This window comes from Lepidochelys olivacea (genome assembly GCF_965140295.1).
Source record: "Lepidochelys olivacea isolate rLepOli2 genome assembly, chromosome: 9".
NCBI lineage: Eukaryota > Metazoa > Chordata > Testudines > Cheloniidae > Lepidochelys > Lepidochelys olivacea.
The window spans coordinates 48,413,074-48,432,810 of record NC_140419.1 but is presented as its reverse complement, the minus strand read 5'-3'; the positions used below and the strand labels follow the sequence as shown (position 1 = coordinate 48,432,810).

Genomic DNA, 19,737 nt, shown 5'->3' with positions numbered 1-19,737 from the left:
GCAGGTGAACAGAAAGCTGGAGAGATTGCAGGGATGGGAGGATTAACTCCTCCGCTGTCAAGAATGTCTCTGAGTGGCCAGGGGTCCATGGAGCCCCAGTGGAGATGCTGAAGGGGCCTGGCGGGTGTCTGGTGGGCCAGCCTGTATGGCAGGCATGTGGGCACCAGCAATAGTGGATGGTGCATGTACCAGTGAGTGTTCTGGTTGTTTGTGTGGTGTGATCCCCATCGGATCCCATTTGCGCCTGGCCTTACCTTCCATCTGGGGAATCCACTCCAGCCGGTTCTGTGAGCAACGTCTCACCCAACGTGGATCAGCTCAGGGAGGAAACACTGTGCTTGGGAGCAGTCCACTGCGGGGACCTGCTCTTATGCCCATGAGACTGTCTTCTGCTCTCATGTCGGGACTTGTTCTTAGTCTTCAGTACCGCTGGTTCCAAGGCATGTGCGGTGCTCAGAGGGGTGCTCACTGCCAGTGGTGGCTGCTGTACAGGGGGGTTTCCTGGGCCTAGATCCTAGTGCACCCAGGGCCTCATTGCTTCCTCCATTAGATATTTGCAAAGGCAGAGCTCACGGGCTTCCCTCATCCTGGGCAGGAAGGACTTACAGATGGTGCAAAGTGCCACCATGTGTGCCTTGCCCCGGCAGTAGAGGAACCGCTGGTGTTCTTCACTCACAGAGAAGGAGCACGGGCAAGAAACACAGCTTTTAAAGCATGGAATCCTGGCCATAGTCCCGGGGGAAGGAAGGGAGAGAGGAAGGGAAGCAGTGAGAAGGAACTGAGGGGTGGTCGGTCCACCCTGGCCTTTATCACCTCGGACGAAACCATGAGGTGGAGCAAGGGCACATGCTTGGACCAAGAGATGCTACTACTTTCAAAACCTCCAGCTCTGGACGCATGGTGCATGCATATAACCCTCAGTGGATTCCACAAGTAACAGCAAAAAAAAAAATTTACGTACATCAGAAGCAGGAAGCCTGCTAAACAACCAATGGGGACACTGGACAATCAAGATACTAAAGAAGCACTCAAGGATGATAAGGCCATTGAGGAGAAACTAAATGAATTCTGAGGAACTTTCCCAGATTGAGGTGTCATTATAGGTGGTTTTGGAGCAAAATTGATAAACTTAACATTAATAAGTCACCAGGACCAGATGGTATTCACCGAAGAGTTCTGAAGGTACTCAAATGTGAAACTGAAGAACTAATCAGTGTGATGTGTAACCTATCATTTAAATCAGCTTCTGTACCAGATGACTGGAGGATAGCTAATGTGACACCAATTTTTTAAAAAGGCGCCAGAGGCGATCCCAGCAATTACAGGCCAGTAAGCCTACCTTTAGTACTGGGCAAACTGGTTGAAACTATAGTAAAGAACAGAATCATCAGACACATAGATGAACATGATTTATTGAGGAAGAGTCAACATGTTTTTTTGTAAAGGGAAATCATGCCTCACTAATCTACTAGAGTCTTTTGAGGGGGTCAACAACCATGTGGACAAGAGTGATCCAGTGGATATAGTGTACTTAGATTTTCAGAAAGCCTTTGACAAGGTCCCTCACCAAAGGCTCTTAAGCAAAGTAAGCAGTCATAGGATAAGAGGGAAGGTCCTCTCATGGACCAGTAACTGGTTAAAAGATAGGAAACAGAGTAGGAATAAATGGTCAGTTTTCAGGATGGAGAGAAGTAAATAGTGGTGTCCCCTAGGGGTCTGTACTGGGACCAGTACAGATCAACATATTCATAAATTATCTGGAAAAAGGGGTAAACAGTGAAGTGGCAAATTTGAAGATGATACAAAACTACACGTTAGTTAAGTCCAAAGCAGACTGCAAAGAGTTACAAAGGAATCTCACAAAACTGGGTGACTGAGCAACAAAATGGCAGATGAATTCAATGTTGATAAATGCAAAGTAATGCATATTGGAAAACATAATCCCAACTAAACATATAAAATGATGGGGTCTAAATTAGCTCTTACCCCTCAAGAAAAAGATCTTACAGTCATTGTGGATAGTTCTTTGAAAACATCCACTCAATGTGCAGCAGCAGTCAAAAAAGCTAACAGAACACTGGGAATCATTAAGAAAGGGATAGATAAGAAGACAGAAAACATAATATTTCCTCTATATAAATCCATGGTATGCCTACATCTTGAATACTGCGTGCAGATGTGGTTGCCCCATCTCAAAAAAGATATATTGGAAAAGGTTCAGAAAAGGGCAACAAAAATTATTAGGGGTATGGAACGGCTTCCATATGAGGAGCGATTAATAAGACTGGGACTTTTCAGCATGGAAAAGAGATGACTAAAGGGGGATATGATACAGGTCTATAAAATCATGACTGGTTTGGAGAAAGTAAATAAGGAAGTGTTATTTACTCCTTCTCACAACATAAGAACTACGGCACCAAATGAAATTAACAGGCAGCAGTTTTAAAGAAAGTATTTTTTCGCACAACACACAGTCAACCTGTGGAACGCCTTGCCAGAGGATGTTGTGAAGGCCAAGACTATAACAGAGTTCAAAAAAGAACTAGGTAAGTTCATGGAGGATAGGTCCAGGATGGGCAGGGATGGTGTCCCTAGCCTCTGTTTGCCAGAAGCTGGGAATGGGCGACAGGGGATGGATCACTTGATTACCTGTTCTGTTCATTCCCTCTGAGGCATCTGGCATTGGCCACTGTTGGAAGACAGGATACTGGGCTAGATGGATCTTTGGTCTGACCCACTATGGCAGTTCTTATGTTCTTAATACAATATGGACTATCACTCGAAGAAGAACTGAATGTTGGTCAATGGTGGGTGTGAAATGACTTCATCTCAATTCAGTCCTTTGTGGACAAGAGTCTATGTCAGAAAGCTGCCTTCACTGTAAGTGGCAACCTTCAGAGACACGAAGTGAGCTTTCTGGACCGGTTCGTGGCACATTGCGGGGAACCATCAGTAACAGTTTGCACTACTACTGCCTGTACTGTATATGGCTGGGAGGTAAGCAGAGCATTTCAGTTTTCGGACTGACAGTCAAGGATTTTTCTCAAACAATACATTCATTCAATAAAAATGATGTTTTAAAACATCAAAGATGCCAAAAGAATTGGAAAGCTATACATTAGGCTGTATAAATATAAGCCACTGCATTGAAAAATATGAAACAGAAAACAACTCAATTGTCTATTAATATTTAAACATACTTCTGAATAATTCCTACTTTTTATATTATAGTTTAATGTACATGTGTTTAATTAGGAAAACTAAACTTTAGTACAATTAAAATGTGTGATATTTAGAATTTGAGTGCAATTTCCAAAAGCACTTCGTGTAGGTCTTATTCTGTTTCCATTTAAGTCAATGGTAAAACGTCCTTTGAATTCAGTGGGGAAAGACTTAGGCCAATAAGTATATGGAAAATTCTCCCCTTTGTGCTTACTTACCAGCAAGAGTACTGGTATGCCTGAAAGCTCGGACCTGGGAATCCGACAAACCAGTCAGAAGAGAGATCACTGTATCCATCATATATTCATCATAAATGATGCTATACTGACACTGTCGAATCAGCACTCCAATGAACTCACAAAAGTTTGATCGAAATTTTTTCCATTGTGGCCCAGGCATGGTAAGAGGGTAGTCACCACTGTCCTGAAAAAAGAGAAAACATTTATACTCTATATTACAAATGCTTCCCATTCAATCCTATTTTATACACAGAATTTGTATTCTACAAAAAGGAAAACACACATGATTTTCTCTTGTGCATATGGATTTCCCTTTCTCTTAAGGCTGGATCCTGCACCACTGAAGCAATGGGAACTTTACTATTGACTGCACTGGGCACACAACCAGTTTTCTAGTCCCACTTTTTAGTCACCATTACATGGTAGGAGTGAGAGTGTGAAACCTTCAGTTCAGTGTGATCAGTCACCTCTCCTTTACTATCCTCCCAACCTCATCATCTCAGACATCGCTGCATTTCAATGGCACTGCACATACAGTTTGCAAGTGCTTTGTTATCCTCAGAAGTGAAAGGACCACATGTAAAATATAAACTCAGTGGCAGCGTTAACTATAGAGCGACTGCCGTCTCTCCATAATATCTGTGATTATGTATTCCATCAAAACAACCCTATGAAACTTGAAGGTTTCAGAATTAAATGCTCAAAAGTCAGGCAATAGCAAAGTTAAAGTTTCTGTGGAGCTTTAAGTCTGCTTCCTTGTGCATATGCATTTTGATACAGCCTTTAATTATGTGATCAAAATGCTATTATTCCCTTAGGACTCCTCTCTCACAGCAGACTGAAATGTGCAATGTAAATAAGCAGATGTGAAACTTTTATTTTCATATAACTTGTTAGTATTGAAGAAGAAAGCTGCACACTCTACAATTACTATCTGGCAGCCAACACTAAAATAATATATTCTCTCTATACAAATCAAATATGCACACAAAAACCTAAAAGAACATTAAGACTGTAAAGTCAAGCAGATAAAAGCTGTGAAATGCCACAATTCTGGTCGCCTGTGCAACCTTAATTCATCCCCTCTCCCCAGGTACGTGCATTAAGATACAGTCTTTAATTACATCATTGTGTATGTTTTTTTCCCACAAGACACTGCCTTATTCAGTGCACAGAATGGAAAAACCTCAGTGAAGACCTTGGTGAAGACTCTGGGAATGGTAGAGAGTCCAAATGGAAGAGCACTAATGGAAATGGGGCGAGCCGACCATGAACCTCAGGAACGGTCTATGCGCCAAATGGACATCAATGTGAAGGCATCTTGCATATCAAGAGACAACCACATGCCTTTTTCTAGGATGGGATGACCGCTGTTAGTGTGACCATAAGAAACTTGGACTTGTGGAACTGCAGATCCAGAATTGGTCTCCATCCGCCATTGTTCTTGGATATCAGGAAGTAAGCTGATTAGAACTTTTTGCCCTGATATTCCACAGGAACTCACTCTATCACTCTTCACTGCAATAAGGAGCTCACCTCTTGGGTGAAGTTGCTGTCATAAGTGTGATCCCTGAGGAGTGATCGGGGGGGCTGCAGATGAGGTAGTGTGATGAACTCAATCACATACCCATGGTGGATGACATTTAGCACCCATTTGTCCATTGTTATTACATTTAAGCTTGGGGAAAAAGGGAAGGCGGAAGGGTGGTCGCATGGTGGTAGGCATGGTTGCTGGCTTTTGAGAATATTCCAGAAATATCTTTTAGCTAGGGGTTGCACCTGTATGGAGGAAGGCTGTGAAGGTGGTCCTGGGGTCAGGATCTCTGTCTTCTACTGCTTCTGTGGAAGCTCACAAGGTCTCTGATGGAAAAACTGGGAGGACTTGTAGCATTGTGTGGGCAGCGGAACCTATTCTTCAGGGCAGGTGTATAAATATCCAGCAAATGTAGGGTAACTCTGGAATCCTTGAGGGTCTGAAGTGAATCATCCATTTTCTGATTAAAAAGATAAAATTCATCAAAATGGAGATCTTTGATGGTGTTCTGTACCTCCCTAGGGAAACCAAGGGAGTGGAGCAATGACTCCCTCCACATGGCTATGCCCAAAGCCATAGACCTGGAAAATGTATCCACCATGTCCACCGTTGACTGAAGTGTTGTTCTTGCCACCAGTTTTCCTTCCTCCGTGATCACCTGGAAGTGAGCTCGGTCTTGCTGTGGAAGTTTTCCAGTAAATTACTCCAGTTTGCTATAATTCAGGAAATCATATTTAGCTAGTAAAGCCTAATGGTTTTGAAATCCTGAATTGAAGGCTGGCCAAGGAAGAGACCTTGCAGCCTGAAAGGTCCAACTTCTTGCCCTCTTGTTGCATGGTGTGCAAAGTGGGTGTTGCTGGACTACAACTGAATTGGGGGGGCACTCAGACCCCTTAGCTGGAACCCCGCTTTGGGGATAGGCGTGCCTGTGGCCAATGTATGCCATACTGTCCTAGCTGGCTTGAGGATGGCATCATTGATTGGCAAAGCAGCTGAAGCTGCTGCAGATGAATGAATGGTATCCAGGTGTTTATGTTGTGTAACCTGGATTTCCTCTATGGGGATATGAAGCTCCCCTGCCACTCTACAGAGGAAGTCCTGGAATTTTCTGAAGTCATCTGGAGGCAAAGGGGACGCTGAGGTTACTGCCTCATCTGGTGAGGAAGAAGAAAATCTCTCCAGTTCCGTGGCACCGTTGGAACTGTGCTAAGAGGCTCCTCTTCCAGCATCGGCTCTGATCATCTATTCGAAGGCTCCCTTAATGGGGAGGCAGGTGAAATTTCCCTTGGGGACCGGACGTGTTTGGGGGGTGAGGGGGAGTATTGGGACTAGGGCCCCCCACAGGGCCAGTATGCTGGATCTGGAGGATGTTGTGGCGGGCCCCGTGGTGGATATGGAAGATATTGACACGATGTAGATGGTCTTCTGGAGTACCTGTACTGGTGGTAGGGGATGGATGGTCCTTGCCCATTGTCTGACTTTTCCAAGGATGAAAAAGCGGACTCCGGTTCCATCAGAGGTGTGGAAACCATCGGAACAGGAGGTAAGGGGTCTCGTAATGGTGACGTCATGAGTGGGAGAAATAGTCTCCCAAGAGGTGCAGGTTCCCAGCAAGCGTAGCGATCTTGGTTCTTTGAAGATGTCTTGGTATTCAAGTGCTTTTCCTGATCTCCCTGGTGTTAAGGGTGCCCTCTCCTTACACAGCACCAATGGTGGAACAGTGGACTTCCCCAGAGTGGATGGGTTCCGCACTTTATGGGATGCTGATGTCTACAGTACCTGCAGTCTGGTATGCGGGATCGCTGGATCCCATTGCTTGTGAGACTTCGTCTTGTGTTTATGTGCTTTAGAGCGCGTTCCCTCTCCATGACTCGAACTCATGGAAGGAGCATCCCCTTTCTTCAGTTTCAAGGACGATTTAAAGCCACGTTTATGGGCATGCTTCCTCACCTCCCAACTAGGTCCTGGCGTGGAGTCCATAGTCCGCTGGTACCAGATCCAGATTCAGTAGCAGGAGGCGTGCTCCTGGCTGTTTCAGGCCGATGTACAGGGGGGATCCCCTGGCCAGCTTGGGTTTGAGGGAGGCCTCATGGTGACTTCCATAATGTGCTTCCGGAGAACAGCTCAGCCTTCTCAAGTATGGCTAGGGAAGGACTGGCAGATACTGCCCCTGGATGCAATGTGGGCTTCTCCCAAGCAATAGAAGCAGTGTTGATGTTCGCCACTGACCAAGAGCACCCTGCAACTCTCTGCAAAAGCTCCTGGAATTGTCTGAAGTCATCAGGTGGGGAGGGGATGATATAGCAACTGCTCCATTTGATTAAAAAGAAGGGAATCTTGCTAGTTCCGGTGGAACCGCTGGGACTGGGCTAGAAAGTTCGTCTTCCACCATAACATCCATGTCCCTGCTGGAATGACCATTCAAGGGGGAAAGCAGGTGATGGTACTCAATATGACCAACAGGCTGGAATAGATGAGGAAGCAGTTGTTGCATGGACATGCTGGTCTCCGTGATCATGCACAGGAGTAGTATGGTAAGGGTGGTTCTTCCCCCAGTTCTGACTCATCAGAAGAGGAAAAGGCAGACTCTGATTCCAATGACAGTACTATCAGAGCCAATGGGAGAGTGTAGAGCATAGGAGCAAAGGGTGAGGGACCCAGTGTCACATGCATATCCCATGGTGGGGATATGATCTCTTTGGAAGTGGAGGGACCTGATGGAGGGGGAGACTCCGGATCCAGCAAGGCAAAGACATCTTGAGGTGCAGCTGTGGCTCCAGATCTCTCTGGATCCCATTGTTTATGGGATCTTTTTCTCATGCCTGTGGGACTTGGAACGAACTCTGTCTCCTTGGGCCAAGCTGGTGAAGGGAGTGTCCATCTTGGATTTGGAGGAAGGTTATGTCCTATGCTTATGGGAGTGCTTCTTTATCTCCCGAATAGGCCCTGCCATGGGATCTGTGGGATTGGTTCCGCCAGCATCAGAGTTGGACGTAGTAGTGGGAGGCGCACACCTCCCTGAATCAGACCGATGTACAGAGGAGGTTCCCGGCCTGGGTCTAAGTGCAGTCACATGGCAAGCGCCATGAGATGCTTCCAGAGGTGAAGTGCCTGGCCTTCTCGGGTGTGGCTGGGGAAGGAGTGGCAAACACTGCAGCTGGCTGCAATGTGAGTTTCTCCCAGGCAGTAGAGGCAGTATTGGCTGTTGTCACTGACTGAGAAGGATTGTGGGCAGGAGGCACAGAGTTTGAAGCCTGGAGTTCTGGCCATACTCCAGTACCCATATGGGGAACGGGGGGGAAGGGCAAGAGAGTGAAAACCCTAAAGTCTATCTAAAGCAATTGCTAAAACTATAAATTCTTAAACTAAGAAGAATATAAAAGTGGTAAAACTGCTATAAAAATATCTAAAAACTATTTACAAATATCCTTTTTTAGAAGTGTGTCAGAGATGAGGACACTGAAAGTTCTGACTGGACCATGTGGTGATAAGAAGGTACTGGAGAGACAAAGGGTCCACCCCACCCTTTACCCCCTCAGATGGAAACATGAGGTGAGCCAGGGCACATGTACTGACCAACAGACAGTACTTCCAAATTCTCTGACTCTGGGTGCATGGTATGCATGCGTAGCCCTCAGTGGAATACAATAGGTACCATCATTCAAAGAAGAACCAGACTTTGAGAGCCTCTTTGTAATTCCTCCAGGAGGGATTTGAGTCTTCCCTATGAAACATGATAGCTCTAGGTGGCACCTGCAAGCACATCGTCCATGACTGAAATCTTTCCACCTCATGAACTGCTGAGCTACTTTCCTTCCTCCACAGGGACTGAGACAGCAGATAAAATCCTAAAAAGTAGAAAGCATTGAGAGAAACACACATTGGAGCACTGAGGAAGAAGACAGCAAAAGACCAAGAGAGGGCTCCAAAACAACCAGCAGAAAGTAAGTAGCACTGCAAGTCTGTGGTGAAGCAAAACAACAACATTCACTGAACCTCTGACAAAATATGCCAAAATGCTGAAAAACATGTAAGAAGGGTCAAACAAATGGCAAAGTTCTGGCATGGAAAAATAAGCCTCTGAATACCATGAAACAACTAATAAAACATGGAAATGCTCCAACGGGAGAAATGAAGTGGCTGCTGCAAGACAAGCTGCAGATGAGTCACAGGGCTGAACAGGCCTTTACTCTCAGGATCAACAGACCCAGAGTGCTGAGTAAGCATCACAGGCCAACAAAAATAATTACATTATTATGGATCTAAGTGAAAAGGCATGTCTAAAAGCAAGAAAGCTATGGCTGCATGATCAGGAGAGAGCCAAAGCAGCAGTCCGTGGTGTCAAACTATAGTTACTTTGGGGACTTCCTTCACTGCATGAGATCAAGAAACTCTCATGTTTCTCAAGACAGAAATAGTGGAAGTACGTATTGTTAGCCAGAATGGCCTTGCACACTATCTAGCACTTTTGTACCTCAAAGAGTCAAACAAGGAATCCACAAAACTCTTCAGCTAAAGGATTCTGTCCACATTGGAAGTATGAGTCCCATGACTAAACATCCTGTACTGATGCTATATTTAGAGAAACAAAATGTAAGTTGGATATCAGGAAATACCTCCTCAGAGTGAAACGAATTACACTGTGGAGTAGTCTCCCAAAAGAAGTGGTGGAAACTTCACTGCTTGCAACTTTTGGTCATCTGATAAGACTATTGTATTCCTAACTTCTAAGATTCCATTTGATCTCATGCACTTTGGGTCTGTCATCCTACAAGGCTTATTTCATTTGTGCTGCATATTACCATGTGCATTTTGTTGGCGTATGATACATGTTAAAAGCCTCAGAATGCTATGTTTATGAAGAAGAACTCTGTGTAAGTTGGTCCAATAAAAGATATTACTTCACCCACCTTACCTCCTGATTATGAGAAACCATTTCATGTCCAGTCATGTTTGGAAGAGAAAGGGGAAGGATGATGGACAAAGAAAAGAGTGATCTGGAAATAACTGAGTTACTGGATACTTACTGAGGCGAAGATTAAAGGCTGCTACTATCTGACCCATATAAAGGATCTATTATCCCACTTCCCTTAAGTGTCCGCACCATATATAGAAATGCATTTGAAAAGCCCTGCCTCTTCATTCCCTGCCAGTCCTCCTCCTACACTCTTTAGCTTCCCTTCTCCAACACTGATTCTCCTCCTTCTGAGTTTCAAGAACTCTGACTGGATATCTATCAGCTGTCACTAGCCATTTGATTCCCCACCCCACACTCTCTGAACAGTCAAACAATTCAAGGCAGAAGGGTTTTTTATATATATATATAACACCAAACTCCATGCAGAACTCCAGGATGCAAAAATAACTTCAGATTTCTTAGGCAAGATCCTTTCCTTTTGTGACCCCTTGCTGTAACTATCCTTTAACCAGCAGTGCCTGATCCTACTACCATTGCAGAAGTACCACTGACTTCAGTGGTGTGGGATAATTGTTTTTTTAAGTGTCCTTTTGTGTCTCTGATTGATGTTTCTAGAAACTACCATTTACGTATTTTTAGTATTTTCGTTCTATTCCTCTGCTAGACTCTGCTTATACTTTTTCCATACAATGCAACCTTCTAACTTCTTATGTACTTGTTTAAATTGTCACTTCATCTGTGTCTCTACTCTCAAAGTACCGAAAAAGAGAGTGTACACAAACTGATTTTTAGCGACAAGGCTGTGTCGACACAGCCTTGTTGCTAAAAGCTGCTTGGTGTAGACAAGCCCCTCAGTCAGTACAGTTTCTTCTACTGAGATATTGCTTATCCATTACAATAAAGCCCAGTGATTTCTGAAAAGCCTCAGTGCCCATCAAACAAAATTATGCAGTTTTGAAGGAAAATATATTGCACTCTTATATTTCCAGTTTTCAAAAATTCTTCAGTGTAAATATTTATATACTATACCTCATCAAATTCCTCAGTCATTTTCCTGATGATTTCTGCATTTTGCATGTTCCTGAACATTTCAATTCTTACAGTACCTGTGATGTAATGAATGAACAATTACAATTAGTCCACTTTACTTCTATACATCATTCATAATGTCAGTCCATTTTAAAATTTTTCCACTGCTATGCAATTTGAAATTGGTTTGAAAGCTTATCTAGCAGTAATGTTAGCAGGAATACTCTTAACAGGACATGATAGAACCTGACGTCAAGAGAGGGAGAATCCCGGACAGTTGTAAGACTCCAGAGTGCCCTCCCCCTGAGCCATTACTGGTGGCATTTTGTAAAGTTAGCGGTGTTATTCCTTCAATGAGAAGTTAACTAATATCCCATAATATGCTTGCTTGTGGTTGTTCATATAGAGGTTAACAATTCCAAAACATTTTTCAAGAATTGCTTATACACCAGTTGTTCTGTGAAACACTATCTCACTGGTAGCTAGAATATCCTCCATCTTTTGATTTGTACAACTAATATATTTGATATGGAAGTCATTGAAAAAAATAAATATATAAGGAACTCCACATGCCTTTTTTCAATTAGTTTTCAGAGTAAATCATTTTAAGTTTTATGGTAAAACCAAATGAATATTATCTTTCTGATTCAGTGTCCATTATCATTTTGATCATCAAGATTACTTGTCAGAACTAAACAAAACTACGATTAAAACAAGCATGATGTAATACTTATACATTAAACTTGTTGATGAAAAATAAAATCAATATATGTGACTCAAATAATTTTACATCAATTTAGTGCAACTGACTGAGTGCACTCCAGTAAAGTGGAGTGCACTCTGGATTGGAACTCAGCAGCCTTTCTGTGCTTTGCATTCACTGCATGAAAACATTTTAACAGAAGAAATGAAGAAAAATATAAACAAGCTATACAGGAATATTTATGGAGCCACATATCCTGCCCACATTCTATACACATCATACCCACATTCCAAATTAGTTAATTACATTAGGAACAGCACCCTTACTTTTGCAAAAAGTTCCACCAGATCTGCAAAGTCCTCACCTTTACATCCACAAAATTCAAATAAAGAGATAGACGCCTAGCTTCTAGGGGGAAAATGCTATTATAGTCCCAGACAAAAATCTGTTTAGACTTAAGGTTGAGAGCACATATCCATAATTTAAGGGTATAAAATGTTGCAGGGATGTTGACATTATCCCCAGAACAAGAATTACAAACACAGGAAACCCAAAATATGGAAATACAGTTTCACATTAACTCTAGCTTTCCTGGATTTGTACTACTTGTTTCTGAAATAATCACAACATCCCTGTAATATTTTATATCCTGAGATTACCGATATGCACTCAATCTTAATACAGTTTTTTAGTCCAGTAATTTCCTTTCATTTAAGAAATTATTAAAACTCTCATGAATGAACACTAAACAAGAATCCCAAAATGCTACCTTGAGATACTTCTAATAATTTGAAGAAATGTAATATCAATGTTAAATCATTTTTTATATTTTAATTCTTCTATTTTAACTTTCTTACTTGTGATACACAAATAATTTCTTGTGCTTTGTTTTTATATTTTTAGCTATTTCCTCTTTGAAATCCATTTTAACCCTCCTAAATTTTCTCCTACTGTAAATCATGCTCCTCTTACTGGCTTCACTAGGGTTAATTTTCCAAAGTTTGAAGAAACTCCAGGCAATTCAAATAACCTCTTAAACCTTGCTATTTAGTCATGGTGGGTTACTCTTACCCTCCTGTTTCCCTTTTTGTTCAGAACTATTTATGCATTCTGAGACTCTATTATTGTAATCTTAAAGTAGCATCCAGGCCATATCTAAGGATTTTACTTTCCTTGCTTTTTACTTTGCCTCCCTCGTTTTACTGAACTTTCCCTTTTCAAAGTTCAGCATCACTTTTAGTTTTAGCTATCTTTCCTCCCCAATGGGACGTTGAACATAATTAAATTGTGGTCACTATTACTTAATGGTTCAGTTACTGTTACTTTTGAACCAACTCCTGCATGTTATTTAAGTCCAAGTCAAGAATAGCTTCTCTTTGTGTGCACTCTAGAACGAGCTGTTCCAAGAAACACTTGCTGAAAGCATTGAAAAATTGTTTCTCTAAACAATCCATATGCAAACAGTTGCAGTCCCTAAGTACTAACATTTTGTTAGACTTTGGTACCTCTTATTTCTCTTACTATATTGTGAACTCAGGGTATGCTATAATGCAGTTGGCAGGTGTGATTCCCAGCACAGGTAGAGACACACACACTACCTCGAGCTGAGCTAATGTGCTAAAAATAGCAATGTGGATGTTGTGTCCTGCGAGGCAACTGAGGCTAGCACCCAAGCTCAGACCCAGGGGGTTAGGCAGGCTTAGGCAGCTAGCCCAAGCTGTTGCTTGTGCCACAACATCCACCCAGCTATTTTTTAGTGCTCAAGCTGAGCGAATGCAAATCTGTCTACCCATGCTGGGAATCACACCTCCCAGCTGCAGTGCAGACATACCCTCAATATCCATTTCTTGAGCTAGAGGCTGAAAGTATAACCCTATTGCCAAGAATATTTGTATTTTTACAGTTTGGAATTTGTATCCACACAGATTCAACTATGTGATTCACTCCACTCAGAATTATATCACACTATGTTCTATGGAATCCTATCAATGACCTTCCTCCACCTCTTTAGCCTAGTCTGTCTTTCCCACATACTGCCAGTGTCCCAAAATGATTTTTGTCATTCCACCACATTGCTGTAATGCCAATTATATCAAGGCCCTTTTCCATTGCCAGACATTCCAATTCATCACCCTCTCCTCCCCTTGATATCTGCTATCTTTACATCTGGCAGGCAAGCAAGTGAAAGTTACTTTACAATCACTATACATGTAGCTGTTTATATTCCTGATGATCAAACTGCCCATCAACACAGCCTAGCTTTTGTGTCCCAACTGTAATGCCATCTCCTGGAGCAAACTTCTCACTGTGCGAAGAATTATCAGCTTCCTCTATCTCAGTGAGAAGGTAGGCCTCATCTAAGGGGATGTGCCCCTGCAAGCCTCCTTGGTGCCTTTCCATCATGAGACAACCTTTCTCAAAAAGAAAACCAGGGGAGTCAGTTCTGAGGTGGTCCTGCTCCACCATGTCCCCATATGCAGTCTCTACAAACACTTCCATTTCTTTCTGCTCATTCATTTCAACACCTCTGGCTCAGGATGGGCTCTGAGGGCCATGAGCCTCTTGAAAAAATGTCATTATAAAGAACTGAGGGATAATTCAGGGCACAATGTACCCGCTTTGAAGACTTCCAAGCACTGATATCTCTGATTCATTAAGTGCAGCTGCACCAAGACTATATAGGAATAAGGCACTGCCTCATTTACAAACTTTGTTCAAAGCAGTCATGCTTCGTAGATACTTGCTTCAGTGGTTTAGTTCAATCAGAAACTTTGCAGCTGTACCTCACAAAGATGGTGTGCATGGTGGTAACGTCATTTTGAGCCATCAGAGCAACAAGGGATCTGCTTTGTGAAGTAACTGTTGTACAAAAGTCATCCAGCAACAGTTCAGTGTCTCAACTATTAAGCTTCAAGCAGACAGAGTCAATGACACAATCAATGAAGCAAAGAGCAGCTTACTGCTTGACTTGATATCCATATAACATTTTCATTGAAAAACTAGAATGATATAAAATTAACATAGCACATATTAAATGTTTTTCTAGTGGGGTCCCACAGGGACAAGTTCTTTGTTCTATGCTAATTTAACATATTTATTAATGATCCCCTGGGAGAATAACTTGAGGGGGAAAGGAGTCCAGGAGAGCTGGCTGTATTTTAAAGAATCTTTATTGAGGTTACAGGGACAAACCATCCCAATGTGTAGAAAGAATAGTAAATATGGCAGGCGACCAGCTTGGCTTAATAGTGAAATCCTTGCTGATCTTGAACACAAAAAAGAAGCTTACAAGAAGTGGAAGATTGGACAAATGACCAGGGAAGAGTATAAAGATATTGCTCAGGGATGCAGGAGTAAAATCAGGAAGGCCAAATCACACTTGGAGTTGCAGCTAGTAAGAGATGTTAAGAGTAACAAGAAGGGTTTCTTCAAGTATGTTGGCAATAAGAAGAAAGTCAAGGAAAGTGTGGGCCCCTTACTGAATGAGGGAAGCAACCTAGTGACAGAGGATGTGGAAAAAGCTAATGTACTCAATGCTTTTTTTGCCTCTGTCTTCACGAACAAGGTCAGCTCCCAGACTACTGCACTGGGCAGCACAGCATGGGGAGGAGGTGGCCAGCCCTCTGTGGAGAAAGAAGTGGTTCAGGACTATTTAGAAAAGCTGGACGAGCACAAGTCCATGGGGCCGGACGCGCTGCATCCGAGAGTGCTGAAGGAGCTGGCGGATATGATTGCAGAGCCATTGGCCATTATTTTTGAAAACTCATGGTGATCGGGGGAAGTCCCGGACGACTGGAAAAAGGCTAATGTAGTGCCCATCTTTAAAAAAGGGAAGAAGGAGGATCCTGGGAACAACAGGCCAGTCAGCCTCACCTCAGTCCCTGGAAAAATCATGGAGCAGGTCCTCAAGGAATCAATTCTGAAGCACTTAGAGGAGAGGAAAGTGATCAGGAACAGTCAGCATGGATTCACCAATGGAAAGTCATGCCTGACTAATCTAATTGCCTTCTATGACGAGATAACTGGCTCTGTGGATGAGGAGAAAGTGGTGGACGTGTTGTTCCTTGACTTTAGCAAAGTTTTTGACACTGTCTCCCACAATATTCTTGTCAGCAAGTTAAAGAAGTATGGGCTGGATGAATGGACTATAAGGTGGAGAGAAAGTTGGCTAGACTGTCGGGCTCAACAGGTAGTGATCAATGGTTCCATGTCTAGTTGGCAGCCAGTGTCAAGTGGAGTGCCCCAAGGGTTGGTCCTGGGGCCGGTTTTGTTCAATATCTTTATAAATGATCTGGAGGATGGTGTGGATTGCACCCTCAGCAAGTTTGCAGATGACACTAAACTGGGAGGAGAGGTAGATACGCTGGAGGGTAGGGATAGGATACAGAGGGACCTAGACAAATTGGAGGATTGGGCCAAAAGAAATCTGATGAGGTTCAACAAGGACAAGTGCAGAGTCCTGCACTTAGGACGGAAGAACCCCATGCACCGCTACAGACTAGGGACCAAATGGCTCGGCAGCAGTTCCGCAAAAAAGGACCTAGGGGTTACAGTGGACGAGAAGCTGGATATGAGTCAACAGTGTGCCCTTGTTGCCAAGAAGGCCAATGGCATTTGGGGATGTACACGTAGGGGCACTGCCAGCAGATCAAGGGACGTGATCGTTCCCATCTATTCAACATTGGTGAGGCCTCATCTGGAGTACTGTGGCCAGTTTTGGGCCCCACACTACAAGAAGGATGTGGAAAAATTGGAAAATGTCCAGCGGAGGGCAACAAAAATGATCAGGGGACTGGAACACATGACTTATGAGGAGAGGCTGAGGGAACTGGGATTGTTTAGTCTGCGGAAGAGAAGAATGAGGGGGGATTTAATAGTTGTTTTCAACTACCTGAAAAGGGGTTCCAAAGAGGATGGCTCTAGACTGTTCTCAGTGGTAGCTGATGACACAACAAGGAGTAATGGTCTCAAGTTGCAGTGGGGGAGATTTAGGTTGGATATTAGGAAAAACTTTTTCACTAGGAGGGTGGTGAAGCACTGGAATGTGTTACCTAGGGAGGTGGTGGAATCTCCTTCCTTAGATATTTTTAAGGTCAGGCTTGACAAAGCCCTGGCTGGGATGATTTAGTTGGGGATTGGTCCTGCTTTGAGCAGGGGGTTGGACTAGATGACCTCCCGAGGTCCCTTCCAACCCTGATATTCTATGATTCTATGACCTGGAAAAAATATAAGATCATCGCAGATAAAGTATGCAGATGACACAAAAACTGGGGGAGTAATAAATATTGAAGAGGACAAGTCACTGACACGGAACAATCTGGATCACTTGTAAGTTGGGTGCAAGCAAACAATGTTTTAATTCAGAATTATAGAAATATTGGGTTGGAAGGGACCTTGAGAAGTCATCAAGTCCAGCCCCCAGTGCTGAGGCAGGAAGAAGTAAACCTTGACCATCCCTGACCTCGACATAAGTATATGTCTAGCCTGTTCTTAAAATCCTCCAATGATGGGGATTCCACAACCTCCCTTGAAAGCCTTTTCCAGAGCTTAACTACCCTTATAATTAGAAAGTTTTCCCCAACATTTTACCTAAATCTCCCTTGGTGAAGATTAAGCCCATTACTTCTCCTATCTTCAGCAGACATGGAGTACAACCGATCACCATCCTCTTTATAACTAACAGATTGAACTTCTTAAGTCTGTCACTGTAAGGCAAGTTCTCCAAACCTCAAATCATTAATGTAACTCTTTTCTGAATGCTTATCAACATTTCAACATAATTTTTTAGGTGTGGACACCAGAACTGAACTCAGTATTCCAATAATGGTACACGCAGAGGTAATACCACCTTTTTACTCCTGCCCTCAGCAGAATTGTAATGGGAACCACTGGACCATAAGCTATATATCATGACCTCTAACTCCTATTCAATCACTGGTTTCAGAGTAGCAGCCATGTTAGTCTATATTCGCAAAAAGAAAAGGAGTACTTGTGGCACCTTAGAAACAAACAAATTTATTTGAGCATAAGCTTTCGTGAGCTACAGCTCACTTCATCGGATTCATCAATCACTGTTTCCAGAATACAGTCCCCTGTTCTGGAAATTTGGCCTATGTTCTTTATTCCTATATTTATGAATTTTTGCCTTTGCCAGTATTAAAATGTATAACTTCACCCCAGTTACCACAAAGCAATCTAGAACGCTCTGTATCAGTAACCTGTCTATGTCATTTACCACTCCACCAATATTTGTGCCATCTGCAAGATTTATTAGCAATGGGTTTATATGTAATTCTAAAGCATTCATAAAAATATTGAATAGCATTGGGCCAAGAACAGATCCCTATTGACCCCACTAGAAAAACCCTCACTTGATGAGGATTACCTATTAACAATTACTTTTTGAGATACATCAGTTATGCAGTTTTCAATCCAAAAGATATGGAATTTGTGGCAAACAGGATATTTTGTGGTGATCTCAGTTGGATTTAAAGAATAAAGGAAAAAATGCCATTTCTTGGTTAGAAAGGAATGAGAACAAAACTATCATTGCCCAGTTAATTAATGGGAGGAATAGAAGGAAGAGAATAAAATGCAGTCAAATCTTGTTGAGGTTGCCAGAGAACCTGATCAAAGGCCAGACTTTCAAAATTGCACACGCTAAACTAGATATTTGTGCCGTTATTGGGGTTTGTGAACATGATGTTGTAGCCTTTACACTTATGAAAATCTGGCCTACTATGTGCAGCAGAAACAAGCTGACAGACTTGTGCATACACAGTCAGCTTCATACTCCTTTTAGAGTTTCAGAGCAGTGAAGCCCATAAAAAGGAATAAAACCTTGGAAGAAACTCTGGGACACCGTCAGAGGGAAACTTTCATGTACTCAAGCTTACCAGTTTTTTAGGGTAGTGTTCTAAGTTATTGGCAAAAAATTAAAACAAACTGCTAACTGTTCATATTAACTGGAACAGTCACTAGAGAGCTAGAAACTAGACACTTGTGGAGCTACCAAGATGCAGTAAGGTGTTTGGAAGTGGAGTTCCACGGAGAAACAAAATGCAATGCAGGTTTGCATAATTAGATATGACCAGTGAAGAGGCTGCATCTCTATAAAGTGGAAGCAGAGTCTTAAGGGGCATAATGTAAACAGCATGGAGATCCAAGTGCTGCAAGACTGAGAGAAGAGACTAGGAGAAAGAAGGGAATTCTGGATGCCATCACACAGATGCTTTGAGAGGATCTGAGAATAAAGCTATTAATGATTATTTAGAAACAGAGGAGAGGCAGAGGCCTGACCTGAGGGGCTGACGGAAATAGTGGAGACAACAGATCTGATCTCTTATTTTCTGTACTTAACAGAAAAATATCAGACTGCCAGATGATCTTTAGCTGCCATCAGAACAACTTACATGGAAGCTGAGGCTACATAAATTGTGGCTAGAAATAAGATTTTTTTTAAGGCAGTGTAATTAACCACTAGAACAATTTACCAAGAGATATGACGCATTTTCCATCACTTAACGTCTTTATATCAGGATTGGATGTTTTTCTAGAAATACACTTTAACTCAACCAGAAGTTATAGCCTTGACAAAGGAATAACTAGTGAAAATACAATGTAGTCATATTAGGTGACATAATGGTCTCCGCCTTAGAAGAATCTAAGATTTTTCAAAGCAGTATAGTGTTTAATTTAATTCAACACTGCTACACTGTTTTGTGACTACCTTAAACTACAAGTCTTTTCAACGCATTTCATCAAAGACGTGAAAGAAACAATGATCATTATTATTGCTTATAGACAGCACCCTTCTCAAAATAAGTTTTCAGACTACAGAAAAATAACTCTTAAAATCAGTGCAGACTATTTTGGAAGGTTACAATGTAAAGGTTTGATTATTTGTAATGAAACAGTACAATAATTCTTTATTTAGTGCCAACAATTCATTTGGCACTATACAATATGCAAAAATACAGTCCCTGCCCCAGAGATTTAAAGAGGCAGTTTTTCAAAGGCACAAAGATCTGACAGGCACCTGACTCCAGCTACAAATCTCCCTCACAATCTAAAAACAAATCAGTTCTCATAA

General features: G+C 42.4%; 1 protein-coding gene across 5 annotated transcripts in view; it reads right to left on the bottom strand.

Annotated features, from left to right (window-relative positions):
• The window catches only part of STAG1 (STAG1 cohesin complex component), a 381,779-nt gene that overhangs the window by 221,416 nt on the left and 140,626 nt on the right, over positions 1-19,737 (bottom strand). For all 5 annotated transcript variants that reach the window (XM_084638723.1, XM_084638721.1, XM_084638725.1 and 2 more), the window contains 2 exons: positions 10,943-11,019; positions 3,441-3,645 (listed from right to left, as the gene is read on the bottom strand). In XM_084638723.1, coding sequence (XP_084494849.1) covers positions 3,441-3,645; positions 10,943-11,019 — 282 coding nt within the window. The remainder of the gene's footprint in view (positions 1-3,440; positions 3,646-10,942; positions 11,020-19,737) is intronic.